Source organism: Taudactylus pleione, unplaced genomic scaffold (genome assembly GCF_031769625.1).
Source record: "Taudactylus pleione unplaced genomic scaffold, aTauple2 ptg000289l, whole genome shotgun sequence".
NCBI lineage: Eukaryota > Metazoa > Chordata > Amphibia > Anura > Myobatrachidae > Taudactylus > Taudactylus pleione.
This window is the reverse complement of record NW_028284691.1, coordinates 1451415-1476922: the sequence shown is the minus strand read 5'-3', so window position 1 is coordinate 1476922 and position 25508 is coordinate 1451415. Positions and strand designations below refer to the sequence as shown.

Sequence of the window (25508 nt, the reverse complement as noted above, 5' to 3'; positions counted from 1 at the left end):
TGCCAGGCCTCTACTGCAAATGTCTTCAGTTCCTGCTTGTTCTTGGGGCATTTTCCCTTCAGTTTATCTTCATCAAGTAAAATGCATGCTCAATCGGATTCAGGTAAGGGGATTGACTTGGCCATTGCATAATATTACACTTTTTAGCCTTAAAAAACTCTTTGGTTGCTTTTGCAGTATGCTTTGGGTCATTGTCCATCTGCACTGTGAAGCGCCGTCCAATGAGTTCTGAAGCATTTGACTGAATAGGAGCATATAATATTGCCCGAAACACTTCAGAATTCATTCTGCTGCTTTTGTCAGCAGTCACATCATCAATAAATACAAGGTAACCAGTTCCATTGGCAGCCATACATGCCCACGCCATGACACTACCACCACCATGCTTCACTGATGAGGTGGTATGCTTTGGATCATGAGCAGTTCCTTTCCTTCTCCATACTCTTCTCTTTCTTCTCTTCCCAACACTCTGGTACAAGTTGATCTTTGTCTCATCTGTCCATAGGATGTTGTTCCAGAACTGTAATGGCTTTTTTAGATGTTGTTTGGCAAACTCTAATCTGTTCTTCCTGTTTTTGTGGCTCACATCTTGTGGTGTACCCTCTATATTCACTCTTGTGAAGTCTTCTCTTGATTGTTGGCTTTGACACATTTACACCTACCTCCTGGAGAGTGTTCTTGATTTGGCCAACTGTTGTGAAGGGGTTTTTCTTCACCAGGGAAATAATTCTTCTGTCATCCACCACAGTTGTTTTCCGTGATCTTCCGGGTCTTTTGGTGTTGCTGAGCTCTCCGGTGCGTTCTTTCATTTTAAGAATGTTCCAAACAATTGATTTGGCCACACCTAATGTTTTTGCTATCTCTCTGATGAGTTTGTTTTGATTTTTCAGTCTAATGATAGCTTGCTTCATTGATAGTGACAGCTCTTTGGATCTCATATTGAGAGTCGACAGCAACTGATTCCAAATGCAAGTGTCAAACCTTTTACCTGCTTAATTGAGAATGAAATATCGAGGGAATATATCACACCTGTCCATGAAATAGCTTTTGAGTTGACAGTCCCATTACTTTTGGCCCCTTAAAAAGAGGGAGGCACATATAGAAACCGTTGTAATTTCTACACCGTTCACCTGATTTGGATGTAATTACCCTCAAATTAAATCTCAAAGTCTGCAGTTAAAGCACATCTTGTTTGTTTCATTTCAAAGCCATTGTGGTGGTGAATAGAGGCCAAAATATGAAAATTCTGTCAATGTCCCAATATTTATGCACCTGACTATATATATTCTTTTATTATTAAAAGGGACACTATCTATTATTTTATTATCATGGGTACTATATGTCCTTTTATTATTAATGAGGGCACTATCTATTCTTTTATTATTCATATGGGCACTATCTAGTCTTTTATTATTAATGGGGGCACTAACTATTCTTTTATTATTCAGTGGGGAAATATTATTTTATTATACAAGGGGGCACAATATATTTTTTTATTATTCATAGGGGCACTGAATATTATTTTTTTATTCATTGGGGAATTACTGTATATATTTTAAATATAGATACTGAGGAAATTTTCTTAATTTAACAAGGAGTTCCTTACTTGTAGTGCCTGCACTTATAGTGCCACAAGAGTGAACACTATATTTAAAAAAAAAAAAATGTCATCAATAGTATTTATTGAAATTTTCAAGCAAAAGGGGTACAGAAAAAATAGAAAGGGTAGGGAAGGGATACTGAAATCCAGTACACCCAATACAAATCAATACAAAATATAATACAAATTAATTAACAACTAAATATTGTAAACAGTATGCACACAGTAAAACAATAATTCATGAAAAATCAACCTCATTTAAACTAAATGGCAATGAGTCTGACAGAGCCGGCTTTGATATAACACAAAAACTAAACTTGAGGCTCTATACCTCAACCTGGAGAGCGCTATTCATTTGATTGAGATTCAATTAATATTCTTTTAATAATTTTACAATACAAAACTCTAATTCATGTACATAGGGCCTGATTCAGAGCCGGACGCTCTGACCAGAGCGCTCGCTCTGAATCAGGGCCCTCCTAACTAAAAATGGAGCGGCCTCCTGGCCGCTCGAATAGCTGTGGGTGACCACCCACAGCTATAGTGAGCGGCCCAAAAAATGGTCACGATGGTCAAGACCATCGCGACCATCGGGCTTGCGACGAGACCCTGCGGTAGGGTCTAGCTGCCGCAAGCCCTGGAGTGCTTTTGGCTCTATCAGAGCCAAAAGCACTCCCACTGATATGACTAGTGATGTCAGTGGGGCCGGCCCCAGACGGTAGGCGAACGCCCACCAGCGCTCGCGAGTGGGTCTGAATCAAGCCCATACATACAATTAAGCCGGGCATAATCATTACACATGAAATATCAATATACATATAAATTAATTAATAACACTCCTTGAATTTCATAAATTAAAACAATAATACATATAAGCATTAGACTGTGCAGTATTCCAATTTTCTGTGGCCATAAAAATATTTCTCCTTTTCCTAATAACAGCAACCAATATAGCTTGTATCCCAAAGTGCAATTTTATATTCCAAAATTCAATGGACAATAGGATTTTCTTGTCCTATATGCAGCAACCAATGTAAGTTTGTATCCCACCAACAGCAAGCAATATTCCTTTAAAGCTGATTGATAGATATAAAATGTCCCTGAAACAGACAGCAATGTGGCTTTTTGTAAGAAACAGTTAGTAGATTAGTTATGTCCCAACAGTGACAAGCAGTTCATGCTCTTATAGATGGTTAGTGAAACCTTAGAAGCAGTTTGATTAGTAAGCGTTTTTTCAACTTTAGAGCAGTGTTAGTTCAGAGTCATGCATTCTATAGCAAGCAGCTCTTGAAAACCATATGTATTAGACATATTTGGTAGTCCAGTTTTTTATACCATGCATTTAGTCCAGTGTTTTTATGCTGCTAATATTTCTAACTCCTGCAGATATCGAGGAGACCTGTTACAGCCAAATAGTCCTCTCTCCAAACAGGCGTTTGTTAGCGCTAGAACAAATGTTCAGATCTTACTTTACCACTTCCACAATCAAGTGTACCATATGTAATGCGTTTCTCTGCCTAGTGTGCACCATCAGCGGCTTCCTCAGACACTCAGTCGGCACCTTCAGACACCTATTTATACCCCTTTTCACTTCCTGATTACACGGGGCTCGCGCATGCGCAATCCGCGCCATGCGATCCAAGCCTCTCTCTGGCAATCTTCTATTTATAGAGTATGGCAGCCATTTTTAATATATATTTTTAACTAGGGGTGTGCACCGGCCACTTTTCCTGTTTTGGTTTTGGATCTGGATCTTTCTTCGTGTTTTGGATCTGGATTGGTTTTGCCAAAACCACCCTTCTGTGTTTTGGGTTCTGGGTTTTGTGTTTTGGATCTGTATTTTTTTTTTTAAAAAGCATAAAAACAGCTAAAATCACAGAATTTGTGGGTTTTTCTGCTCCTATGCTATTATTAACCTCATAACCTTAATTTCCACTCATTTCCAGTCTATTCTGAACACCTCACACTATTGGTTTTTAGTCCAAAAGGTTGCGCCGAGGTAACTAGATGAATATACAAAGCTACACGAGTGGGCGGCACAAACACGTGGCACATCTAGGAGTGACACTGCAGTGGCAGACAGGATGGCAGTTTGAAAAACTAGGCCCCAAACAGTACATAATGCAAAGAAAAAAAAGAGGTGCAAGATGGAATTGTGCTTGGGCCCTCCCACCCACCCTTATGTTGTATAAACAGGACATGCACACTTTAACAAACCAATCATTTCAGCGCCAGGGTCTGCCACACAACTGTGGCTGAAATGATTGGTTTGTTTAGGCCCCCACAAAACAAGCTGGCAATTAATCTGTCCCTGCACAAACTGGCTCTACGGAGGCAAGATGTTGTCCTCATCCTCCTCATCCACCGATTCTTCACCCTCTTCAGTATTGTGTACATCCTCATCCGCACAGAGTATTAATTCGTCCCCGCTGGAATCCACCACCACCACAGGTCCCTCTGTACGTTCTGGAGGAAGAGTTGATAATTCATTTTTATGAACATCACCTTCTCCACATTTTGTGGAAGCAACCTCCTACGCCTTTTGCTGACGTTTCCGCGCTGCACTAACTCTTTCGGAGTACACACTGGAGGGGGGGGCAACTCAGGTAAAATAGAGCCAGTTTGTACAGGGGCCTCCAAATTGCCTCTTTTTTCTGCCAGTACAGGTACGGACTGTCTGACATCCCTACTTGGATGCTGTCACCAATGTAATCCTCCACCATTCTGTCAGTGGTGACAGTATCATATGCAGTGACAGAAGACATGTCAGAAATTGTTGGCACATCCTTCAGTCCGGACCAGATGTCCAAATCGGCCCTTGACTTATGATACAGGTGCACGCTTGGCGCTGCTTCTTTGTTGATGCACGTGCGGCCTCTGCGCATACATTTTGCACACAAACAGAAAAAAAGAAGAATTTTTTATGTTTTGTGGAGTGCACTTTGGGGGTTACACCACCCTTTAACAAACTTATGGGACACAGGTGCACGCTTTGCGCTGCTCCTTTGTTGATGCACGTGCGGCAACTGCGCATACATTTCGCACACACAGAAAAAAAAGAATTGTTTATTTTTTGTGGAGTGCACTTTGGGGGTTACACCACCCTTTAACAGACTTATGGGACACAGGTGCACGCTTGGCATTGCTCCTTTGTTGATGCACGTGCAGCAACAGTGCACACAATTCACAAACAGAAAAAAAAGAAGAATTTTTTATTTTTTGTTGAGCACACTTTGCGGGTTACACCACCCTTTAACAGACTTATGGGACACAGGTGCACGCTTGGCGCTGCTCCTTTGTTGATGTACATGCAGCAACAGTGCACACAATTCACAAACAGAGAAAAAAAAGATTTTTTATTTTTTGTGGAGCGCACTTTGGGGGTTACACCACCCTTTAATAGACTTATTGGACACAGGCGCACCCTTGGCACTGCTCCTTTGTTGATGCACGTGCAGCTACAGTGCACACAATTCACAAACAGAAAAAAATAATTTTTTATTTTTTGTTGAGCACACTTTGCCGGTTACACTACCCTTTAACAGACTTATGGGACACAGGCGCACGCTTGGCGCTGCTCCTTTGTTGATGCACGTGCGGCTACTGTGCATACATTTCGCACACAAACACAGAAAAAAAAGAATTGTTTATTTTTTGTGGAGCGCACTTTGGGGGTTACACCACCGTTTAACAGACTTATGGGATGAAGGCGCACGCTTGGTGCTGCTCCTTTGTTGATGCACATGCGGCTACTGCACATACATTTCGCACACACAGAAAAAAAAGAATTGTTTATTTTTTGTGGAGCGCATTTTGAGGGTTACACCACCCTTTAACAGACAGACGCACGCTTGGTGCTGCTGCTTTGAGGATGCACGTACAGTGCACACAGGGCCTGATTCAGACCCGTCGTGCGCATTGCGCGAGATCCGGATAGCGATGGGCAAACCGTCGCTCCGGGTCTCGTACCAAAGGGGGCGTGCTGTCGATGTTGAGTGACAGCACGCCCCCTTTGGTGGGCGGGCCGGGGGCGTGGCTGCCCAGACGGATCTTGACCATCGCGACCATCTGCCTGGCCACTCGCTATAGCTGTGGGTGGTCACCCACAGCTATGCGAGCGGCCAGGAGGCCGCTCTAAAAAAACAGAAGGCCGGCCCTGATTCAGAGCGAGCGCTCTGTCAGATCGTCCGGCTCTGAATTAGACCCACAATTCACAAACACAGAAAAAAATGTTTTATTTTTGTTGGAATGCACTTTGGGGGTTACACCACCCTTTAACGGACAGACGCACGCTTGGCGCTGCTGCTTTGAGGATGCACGTACAGTGCACACAATTCACAAACAGAAAAAAAAAAATTTTTTTTGAGTGCACTATGGGGGTTACAGCAGCCTTTAACGGATGAGCCAGCCGGCCCTTTACTTATGACACAGGCACACGCATGGCGCTACTTTGTTGATGCACGTGTGGCTACTGCGCACACAATTCACAAACACAGAAAAAAAAATATTTTTTTTTGCACTTGGGGGGAGCATCCCTTATGAACAAAGCACCCCCTGGACAACACTACAGCACCCCTTTAGGACTGGGACACTGCACGACACAGCCCAGCCAGCCCCTATAGACTTTGGAGTGGACACAGCCCCTTTGGACAACTGACTGCACAACACAGCCCAGCCAGCACCTTTGGACAACAAACTGCATAACACAGCCCAGCCAGCCCCTATGGACTTTGGAGGAGTGGACACAGCCCCTATGGACAACAGCAGCACAGCACAGCACTACACTACACCTCACAGCCCAGCCAGCCCTAACTCCCACCCTCCCTCTTCACTGTCCACAGCTGACTGAGAAAATGGCGCTGACGCGGGTACCTTTTATAGAATCCAAAACCCGCAAGATCCGGAAGGCGGGATGATGACGTTTTGCCTCGATTTCAGATCCGAGTCAGGCGGGAAAAGTCGAGCCTGACTCGGATACGACTCGGATCGGGGGGGTTCGGATTTCAGAAATCCGATCCCGCTCACCCCTATAAAAAACTGGACTACCAAATATGTCTAATACATATGGTTTTCAAGAGCTGCTTGCTATAGAATGCATGACTCTGACCTAACACTGCTCTAAAGTTGAAAAAACGCTTACTAATCAAACTGCTTCTAATGTTTCACTAACCATCTATAAGAGCATGAACTGCTTGTCACTGTTGGGACATAACTAATCTACTAACTGTTTCTTACAAAAAGCCACATTGCTGTCTGCTTCAGGGACATTTCATATCTATCAATCAGCTTTAAAGGAATATTGCTTGCTGTTGGTGGGATACAAACTTACATTGGTTGCTGCATATAGGACAAGAAAATCCTATTGTCCATTGAATTTAGGAATATAAAATTGCACTTTGGGATACAAGCTATACTGTTTGCATTTATTAGGAAAAGGAGAAATATTTTTTCTGTCCACAGAAAATTGGAATACTACACAGTCTAATGCTTATATGAATTATTGTTTTCATTTATGAAATTTAAGGAGCGTTATTAATTAATTTATATGTATATTGATATTTCATGTGTAATGATTATGCCCGGCTTAATTATATGTATATAAATGACTTAGAGTTTTTATTGTCAAATTATTAACAGAATATTAACTGAATCACAATCATTTGAATAGCGCTCTCCTGGTTGAGGTATAGAGCCTCAAATTTAGTTTTTTGTGGGATTAAAAGGTTACAACACCTTTTTGGAGAGCAGCAGTTCAATTGTAGTTATACTGTCACCAGTGAAATTAAGCGCTCTTGGTTTATGTATATTCTTATTCAGCTTTTATGTAAGTTGAGCACCCTCGTCGTCGGTAACATACTCATGCCAAGCCATCCACTTCATAATTGGAGAGGAAACGGAGGTGGACAAAGGAACAGAAGCCGTTTTACATAGTGAAATGAAAATTAAATTTGTGAAATACTTTAAGTAGAGTAGGGAGGGACTGTTTCCAAATTTGTGCTAATTCTGCGCGTGCTGCTAAATAATCTTACCTAACACCTCTGATGGGGTTGCACTAAATCATGGTAAAGGTGTAAGAGTGCTAGATTTGGAAAAAGGGTCAAGGTGAGACCCAATATTTTATAAATCAGTAAGAAAACTTTGGCCCTCATTCAGAGCTGTACGCTCTGAGCAGAGCGCACGCTCTGAATGAGGGCCGCCCTCCATAATTATGGAGCGTCCTCCTGGACGCTCGTATAGCTGTGGGTCACCACCCACAGCCTATACGAGCGTGCAGTTTGATGGCCGCGATGGTCGTGACCATCGCGACCATCGCCACTGCGAGCCGGAGCCTGCGGTTGAGGTTTTCAACCGCAAGGCCCGGAATGATTTTGGCTCTATCAGAGCCAAAATCACTCCCACTGACATCACTAGTGATGTCAGTGGACCGGCTTCTGACGGTAGGCGTTCACTTGGGAATGCCCCCGTCAGGGAGGCACGCCCCCGGCACGCCCACCAAAGGGGGCGTGCTGTCAATCAACATCGACAGCACGCCCCCTTTGATCAGACACAACGAGCGAAGGAAAGTCCTTCGCTCGTCGCGTCTGGCGCATGCGCACGACGGAGCTCCCTCCGTCGTGCGCATGCTCAGTGCAGACCTTCGACCCACTTGCGAGCGGACAGCCGCTCGCGAGTGGGTCTGAATCAGGCCCTTTGTCCCAAAAATTAATGTAGGAGAGGACATGTCAAAAAAACATGGAAAGCGTGGCCAAATTATATATTATTAGAGAGGAGGGTGTAATGGTCTTGCAACTGGGGGAATGAAAGCAAAATACCTCCATCCATCAGATCATTTAAAGTACTAATACCCCGAGAGTGCCAATGAGACACATTAAGATCTGGGATAAGTTTAGAAATAACTTGGATGGAAATAACAGGAGTAGGGAGAGATATCTCAGGTACTTGAGGGACTGATTTGTCCCAAACATATAAAGAACCTTTTGTAAAGGAGAACAATGGCAAGGTGGAAGGCTGCATATATTTAGGTGTCCATAGGAGGTCCACCAGAGGGACAATGAGATCTTTCAAGAGACACCCAGAAGTTATTAACAGGCTGACAGAACCAATCTCAAAGTTGAGCTAGGAGGCATGTCTCTTGATATTTCCCCAGGTCCGGTAGAGCTAACCCACCTCGATGTTTAGGGAGAATCATTCCAGATCGTGCAAGTTTCGGATGGTGATTTTTTCCATATCTAATTAGATAAAATAGAGCTGCATTTATCTAGGTATATGCTAGGAAAAGTATTGTATGGAAAAGGTACATAAGCTTAGGAAGGAGTGACATCTTATATCAGCTAATCAGCTGAGCCGGGAGATATCATAGGACAGCCATCACTTTGAAAATTCTATCAAGCATTCAATAAGATACAGAGTCGCCAATTATGCAGAAATTCAGAGCAAATTAGAGAAACGTCAGTATCTTAAAGGTTACTGGGTAATACGTCAGTTTTAGTTCTGTTTCACTTATAGAAAGAAGCCTTACTATACTCGTCTAACAGAGTGTGATCAGGTAATAAGGTAATGAGGTCAGAGGTTCTGTAACAAACTAAGAACATCATTGTGCTGTCGCCCCCCTGCATCGTGCAAGTGTGTATGCACTTGCCGATGCAGGGTCCCGTTGTCAGATCGGCCGCTACACATCGTTCTAATGTGTAGCCAGCATAAGTGTCATTTTTGAAACACGTCCTGTAAAGTGAGTTAGGAGCTGATTGGTTGGTATTTTCAGAGTCCATTTTATCTCTCTCCTAGGTTTAGTAGTGTTAGAGTAATACTATTTAAATGATGCTGCGCAGACCTACCTGCAGTTGCTTCTTCAGCATCTGAGTTTCGTATAGTAGCTCCTCAGACCAGCCTCCCTCCACTGACATTTGGCAGGGATGCCTGACTAGCTTTCAAAGGGGGGATATGGTTCTGACTTTTTCCTGTAAGTATTAGTATGGTGCAGAATTTGCAGCCTTAGTAGTGCCAGAGTTGGGCAGTATAACTGGGCTGGACTGTGTGAGAGAAGCTGTGTATTTTTCTCGATCACCTACCTCACAGCTTTGCTCACTCCTTCTCTCAGGAGCCAGGGCAGCTGCTTTTATTTCCACCCCTTTGTGCTGTCAGAACCTGGGTTCTGGTGACACTGGTTGTTGGGGCCGGTCTCAAGCATCTACCCCGCCTGCCTTTTTTTGAGGTAGTCTCACCTTTCCACTCTTCCTCAGAGATGCCTCCATCCCATACTTACCGACATTCATTATCTGCTCCCCAAGAGATGCCAGGAGAGCAGACACAGCAGGCCACTTTGGGGGCTTGGCCAGGTTTCTATGTCATTAGGCCCCACCCCTGTCATGGAAAACTGCGAGAGTACGAGAACGGGGCGAGGCTAAATGACTAATTTTGCATCATTTAGCCTCACCCTGCCCCCTCCATATAGGGCTGCTATTCATGGCAATTATGACGCGATTCCCCGCAATCAACTCCCCATCCTGCCCACTTCACTAAGAAGTGGGTGGGATGCAGGAGATCCATACACACTTCCGGGGGAGCGGGGGGTTTCCTGTAAATTCAGGAGCCTCCCACAACTTCTGGGAGTGTAGGTAAGTATGCTCCACCCCCACAGAAAGGGGTATTCTCCCATACAACAGTCAGCTAGCCCCTCCCTTCCTCCCTGCATCTACACAAAGTCACAGGCACCACCTTGTGAATGCATTACTTTACAATAAATGTATATATACACATATAGGAGTGGTTTTAAACAATCAGCTTTTATATACAAATTTACAATATATATATTAATTTTACAGAGACACAACAGCGAATGTCAACATGTTGCCTGTCGATATTTTAACTATTTGAAAATAATTACTTGTAGCGTTGACATTATTATTATGTCGGCATTGTTATTGTTGACTTTGGGACTACATCCCTAAAAAAGCACAAATGCTAAGAAATCTGGGCTGAAAGGCAGCGTAGTTGGTGAAAGCTGATGTTCTGTATCTATCTGTTTGTGGCTAAAAACTGTCCCATTGTTATACATTTTTATATTTTTTTATATTGATTTTAACAGGTTATTCCTCTCCGTCTATTCCTATTCCATCAAACTGGGGTAAAGTATTCTTTATATTTAAATAATATTCATGCCATTTAGTCTGCAGTTGGTATCCTTATAATGGCAAACATTTATATTTGCTGTTGTACATTTGACTTTACTATTGGGTATGTTAGATAAATAACAATGGACAAAAATAGTGATGTGTGGATTGAGATTAAACCTTTTGCGCGGCTTTGAGGAGTAGGAATAATTGTGTTTGCTAAGTAACGAACATCTGTTTTGGAGATCCAATTACACTGTCTAGAAATACTGGAATATAAAACAATGATCACATTTAAACAACTGTTAACTAACTGCCCATTGCTGGGGACTCTAATCTAAAATGCCCTTGGTGCCATTAAGACCTGAGATGATTTTGCCTGGCTGCACAAAATAAGTCTCACACCCTAATTCTGGGGATTTTAGTTAACGTAGTGTGAGGAATAGTTATAAAAATATAATATGTGAAGAACAGACTTGGAATAAATGGCTACACTCAAGGCTAGTGCAGGATTGTAACCATTAATCATTGTTGATTATAGGACTGATTCAGATTTGGGAATGACCCCCATACACCAGTGATGGATTGCGCAATGCTGCGTTCCTGCAATGCCGGGTTGGAGGATTGGTGAAATCCAACATGTATAATTTTACAGATCTTCTGACGGATCGCGGAACATCCATGGTCACCGGTCAGCATTTCTAACTGGTCAATCGGCATTTCCGATCCCATAGCAGGATCCAGCACCGTTGGATAGTGTATGGGGGCCTTAAGATAGAGCAAGTAACTGTGTACCTGGACAAACCATGTTGCAATGCAAGGGGTGCAAATACATATTTTTTTTTGCATGTTGGGTAAATACTGGCTGCTTTTGCATGTAGCCCACAAATACTGAAAAGCTTTATTTTTACACTGCAATTCAGATTTTAGTTTGGACACGTCCCTCCCAAGTCTAAATTTCTCTGCACATTTTACACCTGTCCCCACCTGCAGTGCAGAATGGTTTTACCAAGATGCAAAGAAACTTGCTCTTTCTTACTATATTCCCAACTCTGATTCAGGGTCTATATTATTAGCCCCTACATTGTATATCAATGACTATTGTATGGTTACCACCCCCCCCATCCTTGCCATGCTGTAAGGGGTTAGAGCATTTATATGTTGATATAGGGGTCATTAAACCCACTGACCAGTATGACCATGTAAAAGATAAATAAGAAAACCATGTTTACTTTATATAATAGCCCTTGATCCTCGCTTTTTATTAGTAGTAAAGTAAGTAGTAAGTAGTATCTCCTCGTGTTTTGGATCTGGATTGGTTTTGCCAAAACCACCCCTTGTGTGTTTTGTTTATAGTTTTGTATCTGTATTTTTTAGCAAAAAATTATAAAAACAGCTAAAATCACATAATTCTGACTTTTGTTTGTTCCTACAGTATTATTAATCTCAATAACATTAATTTCCACTCGTTTCCAGTCAATTTTGACCACCTTACAGCTCACAATATTGTTTTCATCCAGTTTAGGCCCAAAATTTGCACCAAGCTAGCTGGCTGACTAAGCTAAGCGGCAGCAGTGGAGCGACACAAAAACGTGGCAGTTCAACTTTCAACATGGCACATCAAGAAAAAAATGTTGTTATTATTTAAGAGGCCTGAGGGAGTTGGAGTATGTATGTAGTTGAAGGCAGGGACAGGAAGGGTTGATTGGTAGTAAATTTAATTAAATTTTTGATGCCAAAGTAAATTTATGAGGGAGGAGAGGAGGGTAGGCATTTACAAAAAAATTTTTACTCATTCACATCAGTTCTTGCCCCAGAAGAATCCTTGAGCGCCATGCCTGCTGCTGCTAGGAGTGGATTTTCATCCCAGAAGGGGACCAGGAAGACTACTAGTAGTGCTTTCCAAAACAATTGACTGTTAAATAATCCTTTGCAAAGATTCCACTTGAAAAGCATTTCCAAACCTGTACAGGGGCATTAAATAAAACATAGTGGCCTCCAATCTGCCGTTGTACCCACTGTCCACTTATCCAGCACAGATATGTGGACAAGCAGAATAGAGCAAATGCAAGATTTAAGGTTTAAGTCTTATGTTGTGTCTTTCTTGAGAATCATGAGTGCCATGCCTGCTACTACTGCTGGGAGTGGATTTTCATCCCAGAAGGGATGAAGACGTTGTTTCTTTCTTCCCAATGGACACAGATCTGAAGAGATGTAAAGAGCTGTTGGTAAGCAAATTGTCAGCTCAAGTGGCACGTGTTGCAGTGATGATTTCTCCTTCAGTTTCTCCAGCAAGTGCATCTGCTGAGAAAAAACTAAATTTTCAAAACACCCACTGGTGATGCAGATGAGTCAAAACGACCAAGTTTTAACTTTTGACATCTGGTTGGTCAGAATTGCCTACAATTAATGACACCTCTACCGTGACTCCATCTGATACGGTCACCAAGGACTACAGTATTTAAAAATTTTTAATGATAGCATCCAAATAGGCATGTCAGACAGTCCGGTTGACTACTGGCAGGAAAAAAAGGTAATTTGGAGGCCCTTGCACAAACTGGCTTTGCTTTACTTGAGCTGCCCACCCTATAGTGTATACTCAGAAAGAGTTTTCAGCACAGCTGGGAACCTTGTCAGTGATCGGCCTATGACGCTAGTTCCCCAAAATGTGGAAAAGATGATGTCCATCAAAATGAACCACAAATTCTACGAGAGAGACCTTTACCGTCAATTACGTGCGAAAATTACAGAGGCATCTGTAATGGTGGATTCCAGCGGGGACAAATTAATATTGTGTGAAGATGATGTATACACTGATGAAGGTGAGGAATCGGATGATGATGATGACAACATCTTGCCTCTGTAAATCCAGTTTGTGCACGTAGAGATCATTGCCAGCAATGTCAGCTGCCCATTAGTAGCTTGTTTTGTGGGGGCCCAAACAAACCAATCGCTTCATGATTGAGGATATTGTTGATGAAGGTGTTGGTGGTGAAGATGGCAGGTGCTTGGATCTAGCAGAGAGAAGGGAGCTAGCTGACACTGGACTGCTTGTTGTTACTTTTTTAGCCAAAGTTTCTGAATTTTGCAAAAATGTTTTTGATGGATGCGCTGAAGATGACATAACAGGGTGGAGGTTCCTAGATGGTTAAGGTCCCTATCTCTACTAATTTTGGCTTTACAAATGTTACAGATACCTTCACAACTGTTGTCAGGATTTGGGTTAAAGCCTTGTAAAATTAACAATATTCAGCTGGGATATCATTATCGATGGACAAACCTGGATGGATAAAAGAGGTGCTGAATAAACCTAAATTTACCTGGAGTTTATTTAGGAACTGCACCAATTAGAATGAAATACACCAGAGGTGGTTCGCTAAAGGGCTCTGTCATATGTCCTAACTGAATCTCCTTGTGATCTTTGTCTCTGAAAATGGCCAGAAATCCTCTCAGGTTCCTATTAGAACTAGTATGAACTAAACCCATGGCTGGTAACCTGAAACCAAACTGAACACCTTAACATACAAATTCAGCACTTGTTCTATTCAGATATCATGACAACGATTTATCCAAATGAACCGGAGAAGACGCTTCTCTTAGTTGGATTTGCTCTGGAAGTCTTACCAGTTTGCTGTTGGCCACTTCCAAGATGGAAGCTGTTGACACAGAGTGAGACCTTGGCAGCGCATGCAGAGGTGACGAAAAAAACACCTTTGTCCTTGTATCCATCTCATACTATTAAAGGCAAAACACCTGCCTCTATTAGAGACCTGCAATGAAACAAGTCCCTTTACATGCTGCAGATGTGCTGCACCAGGCAATACCTGCAGAGGCTGCATGACCTCTGCCCACACTTCCCCATCCTTGCAGCCAAAATCCATAATGTTGGAACTGTCCTGTTTCTGATGAAATTCTTTGTAATAAGTTCACCATGAGGCCTCTCTGCCAGATCGCTGAGGGATATGAATTAATGCATATACCTGATGAGGTTAATGTGCTCCTCAGGGTGGGTTTCTAAATAACATGTTGCAAATACATAAAAACACAGTAGCCAATTAGATTACGCACCAAAACAAATACTCCACTTGGTAGCCTTCAAAACCTTAGCATTATCTCTTAGTGCAAAAATATCCACTTAATGGCCCTTCTGAATGTGACAGCTTTTCTGTAGTCCATGCAAACTTACTGCATTATCATAACATAACATGCCTGGTCCTAAGCCCAGACTGGCACCCGGGTCATTGCCCCTACCAGGCCAGCAATGCCCTGACCACTGCTTGCACATCTGCCTCCAATCTGGTATTTTTCAGACATTTGCCACTCTCTATGTGTACTATCAGAGTCTGTGCGCAAACAGAAGAAAAAGAGGAGCTACTCAGTACAGCCAAGGAATCATCTGAATCAATAATGCAACACCTGACATCCCAAGGAAATTGTCGGTAGAGATTGTTGATGAAGTACCCACATCCGGCTCCATGACCAACTTGAACTCTTGGCTGTCTTCGTCATTTCAAAAAGATTGAAGCACAATATCCGGGACAGAAGACACAAATGCTCTGAGTATAGCAGATGTGGGTGCAGCGCTAGAAGCAGCATGCACCACTGCATTTAGGGGTAGGCGACTGCTGCTGTAATAATAGAGCACTAGTGGGCCACAAAGACATATTGTTGGGCTGTAGTCACAGCTGCAGCCTGACTGTCTGCATAATGTCCCCTAAACTACTTTATGTGAGAAAGTGGCCAAAAAAGAGCAAATTTGACCATGGATGACATTAAATCTATAAAAGCAATTTTGTATCTTGGTGTGCAGTAGATATTGGTGCTGTAGGAGCTGCACTGGACACCTGCAACGCTCCCCATCCCAATGCAGCCTTGTGCATCCCCAACACTCCCACAAGATCTACCCCTCTGTCTGCGCACCTTACCCTGCCCAGTATTTACAGAACTGTGAGCCAGCAAACCCTGTTGTCTCTGATCTACCAGCCACATGTGCTGCACAGCATGAGTAACTTGCACAGTGCCAGCACTAGCAGCCTGTCTGGAGAGCTAATCTAACAAGCATGAGCACACCTGGCCCTCCATGGAATCCCCCTGCAGCCTATTGCCTCCATTAGAGCAGGCAGTCCAAAAGTGACTCCTTAATCCTGCCCCCTTTCACAACCCTCCTTGTATTTCTTTAGTGCAGCCTCACTAGGAGCCACATCACCCCCTCCGGCACGCCACCTAGTGGATAGATAGACTGAGGATGGGAGAGGGGGGAGTCATATGTGAAATGGGCAGGCAGGGGCATTATAAGGTACTGACATAAATCAGTTATATTGAAGCAAACAAGAGGGCAGAATAGTGAGGGGGAAAAGAAAAAGGATCAGCGGTACACAGTCAGATAAACGTCCACCCCTGGAAAATGTTGACATGGACAGAATGTCAGCATATGACGTGCCAACATCGTCAAAATGTCGACATCAGGGTTAAGGTTAGGTTTTGGGGTGAGGGTTAGGTTTAAGGGTTAGGGTTAGCATTAGGGATATACTTATCTGAAAATCACAGTGTTAACATTCTGACCATGTCAACATTTTATTGTATCAATATGGTCAATATCATCGTTATGACCACGTCGACATTATAAATGTCGACCTAATATGCCGAACCTAGATCAGCAATGAGTAGCAGAGTGAAGGAACGGAAATAGAGAACAAAAGAAAGAGGCCTGTAACCTTCTAGCCACAGCCTTAAATATACTTTGTAATGATTACACCATCCTAAAACTACTGGCTACTATAAGTCAGATGACAAGCACACAAGCCCGCCCCCAGCCTTGACGGTTATCCCATTTATGCTAATCCCACACTTCTTCTTCTTACTGTTTCTCTTGAATCTTGGAGGGAGATTTCCAAGGAAATTAAGTTAAGTGTTTCAAAACCAGTATAGGGGGTTCCCAGCTTTCCTTTATATTTTGTTGTACTATTTCACAAACAGCACATACATGGCACAGGTAAAGATGTCCCAGGCTTCCATTAGAAAACTATTCCATTAATCCTATATATGACATGTCCAAGTGAGAGTGCAGAATGCAGTGCAATGGTCTTAAATGATCTTCACTACAGTGTTGTTAAAAAATAAATGTGATGGAGTATTTTGTTCCTTCTTCGTCACATCCTTACAATTAAAAAGATAAAAGTTGCTGACATAAATAGCAAGGAAGGGCATGATCAGCTAATTGCTTCCAATATTTCTTTAATTCTATTATCAATGCTTTATCCTATTCTTATATATCTTTAGCCATGTTGTGGCATCCTGTCTAGATAATGCAGATGTGTAACAATCAAAGCCATTACGAGACATTTTGGTGCCCTTTGCCAGAAATAGCATTGGTGCCTCCCCCCTAGTTTAATTATGGACAGAGCATGACAAAGGTGTGCACCAAAAATAGGGGTGTGGCCTCACAGGGGAGGGGTGTGGCCACACAATAGTTCCAATTCATATTATGCCACCCAGTATAGCCTCTTATTGCACATTATGCCACACAGTATAGCCTCTTATTGCACATTATGCCACACAGTATAGCCCCTTATTGCACATTATGCCACACAGTATAGCCTCTTATTGCACATTATGCCACACAGTATAGCCCCTTATTGCACATTATGCCATGCAGTATTCTCGCCTCTTCCTTGGAGGCCGGAGCTCTTCATCAGACATCTGCTCCCAATCACTGTCGCTGCCGAACTGAAGGCCCGGCTTGTTCACGTCCGATGACAGATGCCGTGAGCGGCCTGAGCTATGATGCGGTGAGCCATGATTAGCTTGCCCCGGCTGCTTGTGATTGGCTCATGGACAACACCAGATTTAAATAGGCGCTGCACCCGCTTGCTGGCTCTGTCAGCAGCATGGCTATTAAACATAACAGCGGCCGGTTCTGCTCACAGGGCATTGTGTGCTCTGTGCAGCTGCACTGAACGTACCACCCTAGTTACGGCCCTGAACATAATGATTTCAATCACACAGACATGAAGCTGTAGACTTTTCAGCGACACAAGTTAGAACAGTTAGAACCTGCAAAGTGGAAAATACAATATAAATGAATAAACATCTTCTGTGCCAATATAATATATATTTATTTCAACACAATTGTATGCATCACTGGATACTAAAGAAGGAAGAGTAGGATGATTTATGTTATAATGTTATATTATGTGTGTTGACAGTTGACTCAGACCCCCATTTTGTGATAAATGTTCCACACAAGAAGGACGCTCTCTGCTTTAACATTCATGAGGATCCCGGTGTTGTGCTGAATCTTATTGAGGACCAAGGACTAGGTATGTGATAGCTTTACCATAATCCACATTATTCTAAATCATATCTTGTCATGTAACATTTTAATCAAGGACACACCTATCTAAATTTAATTCATACTTTTCTGTTTTCTGTCAGGTAAGACTGATACATTTTAGAATTAATTTCACAAAACATTCAAAAGTCTGTAGTAATACATAAACCACTGATAATGGCTTTTCACTTTATCTCTCTCGTAGGCTTAGTACATTTACCCCATTATCTTATATATCATGATTATTTAATTATTATATTATGATACAAATTATAATATCACTTCACACTAACGATGTACTGTATGTGGAATGTGAACAATTTGAATATCTTGTTTACATCTAACAATTGTGTAATTGTGGAAACACTTTACTTGTGAAAGTGACAACCACTATGGGAAACCCACCTCTAGAGAATAATACAAAAAGTAATATTTTGGCTGCAATGATGATTTTGTTGTTTAGTTGGGAATGCTTCAATTAATTTGCTAAGTAAATGAAATACCACTTTGTGAAAGTAGCGCAATAATAAATTCCATTTACACTGTATTTGGGACCATGGACCCCTAGGAGCTGAATTATTTGTCTATAGAGGATATTGGATTCACTTTCATAACAGTGTATGTGGCACATTCCAGAAGGAAAGTCTATTTAACATTTCACTGCCAAACATTTTTTCACCCCTGCTCTTAACCTATTTTAAAACTTTTGGGCTTATCACATTCAAACTTCAATGTTGGTCATTTCTCTGTGTATTATCCACACAGATAATACCTTTTTCAGATACTTTTAATTTAAATAAAATACTTTTGCATCATTTATAACAAAAGACTAGAATGTAAAGTATTTTCCAAAAAGTGGATCAACTTCAGAAAATCATGCTTTTTTCTTTTATTTGCCAAAGAAAATTGGGCAAACGGTTAAAAAGCAAGTGTTATACCCTGTGGCGGAACTATAGGTGGAGCAAGGAGTGCGGTGCTACTGAAACTGGCAATGATAGGGTGAACCCACGTCCAAGGCCCTGCTCCCCCATGTTGTCCGTATTTTGCTCTGTGAGCCAGGCCCAGGAGGTGAGAATGTATGGGTGGCCTTTACATATTTGGATTCCTAGCACACCCTACTTGTAGTGCAATTTTTGTTTTTTTTAGCAAACATGAGATAAATGTTTATAACGGTTATAGAGGCCAATAAAAAGTGATAATATACCCACTATACCCATAAGGTAGACAAGCTGCTGCATCACATGATGGATCAATGACCTTTCTAATCTAAAGGTGGGTACCCACCACACAATGGGTGACCCAGCGACTGTGCATGGCAATGTAACAATATATCACCACGCCGTACACACTGCACGACCCGGTGTATTACGCTGCAATGTGTCATTACATGCTGCATGTAATAGCACTGCGTTGTTCATTGCATTACCCCATCTGCTGTGCAGGACAGCCAATTGGATGATGCGATGAATGACTGTCATAAAACAATGGATCGGGCGTACACACTATACTATAGTATGTGTTGGAAATATCGTTCAAATCCACGTCGGAACAATATATTGTATAATATATCGTATACAGTAGTGTGTACCCAGTTTTAGTCTGGAATGCACAATAGTTTCCAGGAGCTGGTGCCAGAGAGCACAAATTGAAAAATTCTTTAATGCATTTACTAACTTCTAAGTTGTGGAAACAGCAGTAATAGGCTTGTCATTCCTTTCTGAGTCACTGCTAGTGTCCTGGTAAGAATGCACCCCTTTTATGTCTGTTGGTACAGCTTTTTGGGGTGTCAATTACTTGCTGGAGGAGCCCGGCGGGGGCCTGGTCCTGATGCCGCCCCCCTCCTCCCTGTCAGCTGAGCAGCCCAGCACACACTGCTCTGTGCTGGGCTGCAAAGGGAGACTGCTTGTTGCTGCAGATCAGCAGCAGCAGTCTCCTCTGCCTGTGGGGGGGAGAGATCATCCTGATCATGCCCCCCTGGATATGGGTTGGGCTGAGGGGCACACCATGTCCCCCTCCCCAGCATGCAGCGCTGCAACAATGTTTTTCTTTTTTTTTTCTTAAGGGGTCGTGGCCACTCTAGCGATTAGGCGACGCACCCTTTACCCAGGCCCGGCGTGGCTCTTGGCAGCCCTGTTCAGGAGTAAAAATATGCACCTAATATTATGATTTGCACGTTTTTCTTTATCCGCCTTTTTTCAAATGTGGGTGCTCCTGTGTGATTTATACATGGTGCTTGTTTTAGAATCAATCCCCCATTTAGAAACCCCCGCTTGTATTTAATGGGATATAGTTATGTCCCAAAATCCCAACGCCGGAATGCTGGCTAGGGATTTATGACAGGCGTCGAGATACCGACGCCTCTCATATTCCCGACGCCGTAATGCAGAACGATGCGGGCCCGAACGACGTAAGTACGGGCGCCCATCCTCTTAGCCGCTGGGGGGGAGGGTTAGGTTTAGGGCACCCCGGGGGGACTGAGGGTTATGCTAAGGGAAGGGGGGGTTAGGGTTAGGCACCCCCCTCCCTGGGAGGGCTAGGTTTAGGCACTAACAGCGGGAGGTTAGGGTTAGGCACTAGGAGGGAGGTTAGGGATAGGCACCTCTAAAGGAGGGTTAGGGTTAGGGGGGGAGAGAGAAGGATTAGCTATACTAACCTCCGCTGTTGGGATTTCCTCCCTTCGGCCAGCCACTGTCGGGATTTGAACCGGTGGCTATACAGCCACCGGCAATCTGATCCCATTCTGTATTTACCTAGATATTGTGGCTTTTTTTCACTATTATACCAATTTTAAATATAGCAATCATCATGCGCAGGCTGTTCCCTCCACTAGGGGTGTGCTGGGATTGCCTGGCTCGGCTCTCCCTAAATTTTACCAATTTTAAATATGCCAGTTTGAGATATAGGGATGAATTTGATAAGTTATGAACTAGGGTACGCAATTTGAGAGGCGCAGAGCAGATGTAGGGAGATATTTTGAGCCAAGAGAAGTAGTATCTTCGGGAAGTTGTGTTCATTGCTCTATTTGTTAAGAGAAGTGTCTTATATTCAATTTGGTACAGACAAGGGGCTGACACAGAAAACCAGCCATAGATGAGTATTTTGCAAGGAAAACTAGTCTAGCGACTGCAATTACAGTAGATTGTGATGGGGAAGTCTGTATAGGAAAAGACAGGTTATGAGTGCATGAATTAAAAGTTTATCTGCACCTTCTGTGAGATATGTGTATATTCTGGAGATGCAGGTACCAGGATTTGGATACAATGTGGATGAGGGAAACAAAGAACAGCCCTGACACTTAGGGGTATATTTAATAAAGTGCGGGTTTATAGAGGTGGAGGTGTTGCCCCTTCAGTAGTAACCAATCAGATTCTAGCTATTATCTTTAAAATATATATTTAGTAAATATACGCCTTAGCAAGAGGGGGGGGGTGGGTGGGTGGATGTGGGGATGGGTGGGGCGTTTGTGGGGGTGTAATATAATTTACCGCCGGACGTGAGCCCGGTGGTTAAAATCCCGACACCAGCATGCCGGAGATCGTGGATACCGACGGAGGTCGCGCTACCCTAGTTATGGCCCTGGCTCCAGGACACGATACACAACAAAAGCTACACGATGTGTCACAAGATCTATCGTGCACGATCTATTGCATTTCATTAGATTGTAAAGGATAGCAGACAGAAGCTTGCACGGATCATTGCGATCCATGATGCATGCATCTGTGTGATAAAAAAATCTGATACAGATGCATTAGATGGATCAGTGAGAAAATGTAAGACAGTGTAAAAACAAAAACAAAAAGAAAAACGGTGTGCCCCCTCCCAAAAGCACAACCAGCCCCAAGCTTTGGAGACCCAGTACTGTTTGTGCTAAATACAGGGGACAAACAACATAGGAGTATCCTGTATTGAGCACAACCAGCACAGGTCTATTCAGAGCCAGCAGTGGTTGCCAAAATACAGGAGACAAACGACGTAGAGGTCCCCTGTATTTCCCCTGATCCGGTCCTGGTTATGGAAATACAGTGGACAAAAAGCATAGGGGTCCCCTGTATTTGCCATAACCAATACCAAACTTTTTCTAGCAGGGGGGTAATGCCACAACCAGGGGAGCCGTTTCATCGGGTCCCCCGGCCAAAGCAATACCCCTGACCGCTATTCAGCCCAGGCCAGGGATCCCTGGGGAGTTGGGCCCCCCCAAATAAAGGTGTCCACCACTTGAAGGCATCTCAGGCCTAGGCTGATATCCCGGGGCTATCCACGACACCCCTGGAGCGCTGGGTTCCGGATAGATTATGTAAAGCAGGGGTGGGGGACCTTTTTTTTGCTGAGTTCCATTTTGATATATCTAACATTATCCATGGGCAGGGCCACAATTGCCGTTGATCACAGCACCGCTCCGGGGAGCTGTAAGGGCAGCGGTGTGACCGTCTGTAGCATCCTAAGGATGCTCCAGGTGGCACTGCTGCATAGATTCTGGCTGCAGGTTGCCATTTAGGCCAGATGAGGCTAGCAGAAGGAGCTCAGAGGGCCAGACCAAATAATTCCGTGGGCCTTATACCACGGGCCAGATGTTCCCCATCCCTGATGTAAAGTGTGGTGTGAGTGATAGAAGTAAAAATATTATCTTTGCAGTGGAACTACAGGTCCCAGCAAGAAAGGTTCCTCTGCAGCTCCTGCTACTTCTGCGGTACATGTGTGAGTGAGCGTACATCTTAAACTCTGTTATCTGGACCAGGTCCCAGCAACCCTTCCCCGCATGCTGGTATTTGGAGAACCACAAGTACCAGCATGCGAGGTATTACAGGCCCGCTGGTACCTGTAGTTCCACTGCAAAAGAAATATAAAAAAATGACAGAACACACACACCGTGAAAGTAAAAGTTTATTAAAACATACATGCACACACACACTCACTATCTCACATACTCACCTATGTATCCCTGTAGCCAATTTGCATCCACTTGTCCAGTAGTACTCCATAGGTACCTGTAAAAAAAATTCCATACTCACCTCCTCCTATGCGTGGATCACATTCTATTCATTCCATCCATAGGGTTTGGCAAAACAAAAAAATTAAAATTTGCGGACCAGCGGACATCAGCCCAAATGATGGCTCAGCAGTGGGGTTTCAATATAGAAATCCCGGTGCTGAGCACACATGCGCACATCGGCATCGTTATCATCCATACACTGCACTTTTTAAACTATCTGTCGCTCCAATCAGTTGAAAACGGCAATATCGTTTAAAAAATTGTACCGTGTGTGGGGGCCTTAAGGGCGGGATGTAATAAGCATCGCTTCTTCCACTTATCGTGTAGTCTTTGAATTTAGGCAATTGTATTGTATCATGTGTCTAATAAAGCTAGTATGGTCACTCCATTGATTTTAATGTTGGGGATAGGACTTCTGCAAATATAGGGGTATATTCAACTGTGTGCGAGAATAGCAAAAACCCACACCTGCCAGATATTTCCTGCAGGTGTGGGCTTTTTGATATTCTATCAGGTGCATGTTTTTTTTAAAGACACGCACCGGGAGGTTTTTTTTCACGCACCTCCTGAGCAAGCGTGACTTCTGGGACTTGCTCTGACATCCCTGCGGCACCCCCCCCCCCCCCTGAGGACTAATTAAGCAATTGGAAGTATCCAACTAGCTCAATTAGTCCTTAATTACTCACCTTCCTCAGCGCTGTCTTCGGCATCTTCTTCTGCATCCATCGTCGGGAGCCGGCTCTTCTGCAGCAGGGTGAGTATGTCAGTGTGTATGGTGTGTGTGTGCGTGTGTGACCCCCGGTGCAGTGTGTGGCCCTCCCGGAATGGGCGCTGGGAGAACTACATCTCCCAGCAGCCCTTCCTCCTCCCATCAGCCCCCGGGACTCCCAGCAGCCCCCTCTCCAGTAAGAAGAGAGAGGGGAAGTCACTGGGAGCCGCTGAGACCTGGGCAGGTAAGTGACTTTTTTTTTTTCTTTAATCTACGCGGCGCGGAGTTTTCATTGATGAAAACCCCGCGTCCACTGTTTTTTTAATTGAATCCCACGGGTATCGGGAGTGGGCATACATACCCCATAGCGTAATACCTAATACCTAAAATCCTTACATCACTCATTAATGACTTTTCCTAATACCTAAAATCTTTATATAACTCATTAATGACTTTTCCTAATACCAGCTATACCTAAAATCCCTATATCACTCATTAATGACTTTTCCTAATACCAGCTATACCTAAAATCCTCGTATCACTCATTAATGAGTTTACCTAATACCAGCTATACCTCAAATCCTTATATCACTCATTAATGACTTATCCTAATATCCTAATACAAGCTATACCTACAATTCTTATATGACTCATTAATGACTTATCCTAATACAAGCTATACCTACAATTCTTATATGACTCATTAATGACTTATCCTAATACAAGCTATACCTACAATTCTTATATGACTCATTAATGACTTTACTTAATACCAGCTATACCTAAAATCCTGACATCACTCCATAAAGGCTTATCCTTTTTTGCATTTTCTCATTTAGGCATTGCAGTAAATGGGGAACTTATTGGGAACAAGAAAACGGACAACAACGTGGTATCAGATGAGACCTATTTTGGAAGACTGGGGATAGTAAACAGAGAGATGAGACTGAGAATTGAGGTGACCCCTGAGATAATCATTATCCTCAATCATAAAGAGAGGAAAACGTTTACATGGAAGAAAATAAAATCTATACACAAAGAAGGGTAATGAACTGAATTTTATCCAGACAATTGTTCAAGTCAAAAAATATTAAAATCTGTATTAACTTATCAGATGAAGTCCCAGAGAGAAGTAGCCATTCACCTATGCTGTATCTCCAGTATGCTGTGATGTAATATTAACTGTAATTAGCAAAAATGCCCATAACACAACTGAAGCCTATATTTGCTGATTCCACGTAGCTAAGGGCCTGATTCTGAGTCCCACGCAAAAGTGATTGCAGCAGTGTGCATTGGCGGTCGCCCGTCTGCATGTTTATGCAAATAGCAACTCCTTCTTGTGTATATCCGTACAGCCAAATGTGTAAGGACTGAGACGCCCACTTTTAGTGCCCGTGCGCACTGTAATACTGATTTTGTGCATCCTTATATACTACTATCAGTCACCCTATGGCAAGCACAGTTTATCCGTCTGACCACGGCCCCCTATTTCTCAGTCTTGCCACGGCTTCCTATGCTTGTGGCTGTGCCTCTATGAATGCAGATGCTTGCATTAACATGCCTGTGACACTCCCAAAGCACAACCACTGAACAGCCTATTTTTATGTGCATTTTGAGCCCTCTTTCAGGCACAGCTCAGGATCACCCATCACTTTTCCACCAAATGTCTGTTATCATCGGTCTCGAACGCAACAGCACCTTTGTGCGGACATGCAGGGTAACGAATGCTGTGTTGGAGATATCAGAATTTTGACAGCATGCACAGTTGC

At 43.1% G+C, this 25508-nt stretch overlaps 1 protein-coding gene across 1 annotated transcript in view; it reads left to right on the top strand.

The window, feature by feature from the left end:
• The window catches only part of LOC148511924 (inter-alpha-trypsin inhibitor heavy chain H3-like), a 163334-nt gene that overhangs the window by 128520 nt on the left and 9306 nt on the right, over window positions 1–25508 (top strand). Inside the window, exons 16-18 of the mRNA XM_088482479.1 lie at window positions 10686–10724; window positions 17916–18029; window positions 24579–24783. Of these exons, the coding sequence (XP_088338605.1) occupies window positions 10686–10724; window positions 17916–18029; window positions 24579–24783 (358 nt within the window). The remainder of the gene's footprint in view (window positions 1–10685; window positions 10725–17915; window positions 18030–24578; window positions 24784–25508) is intronic.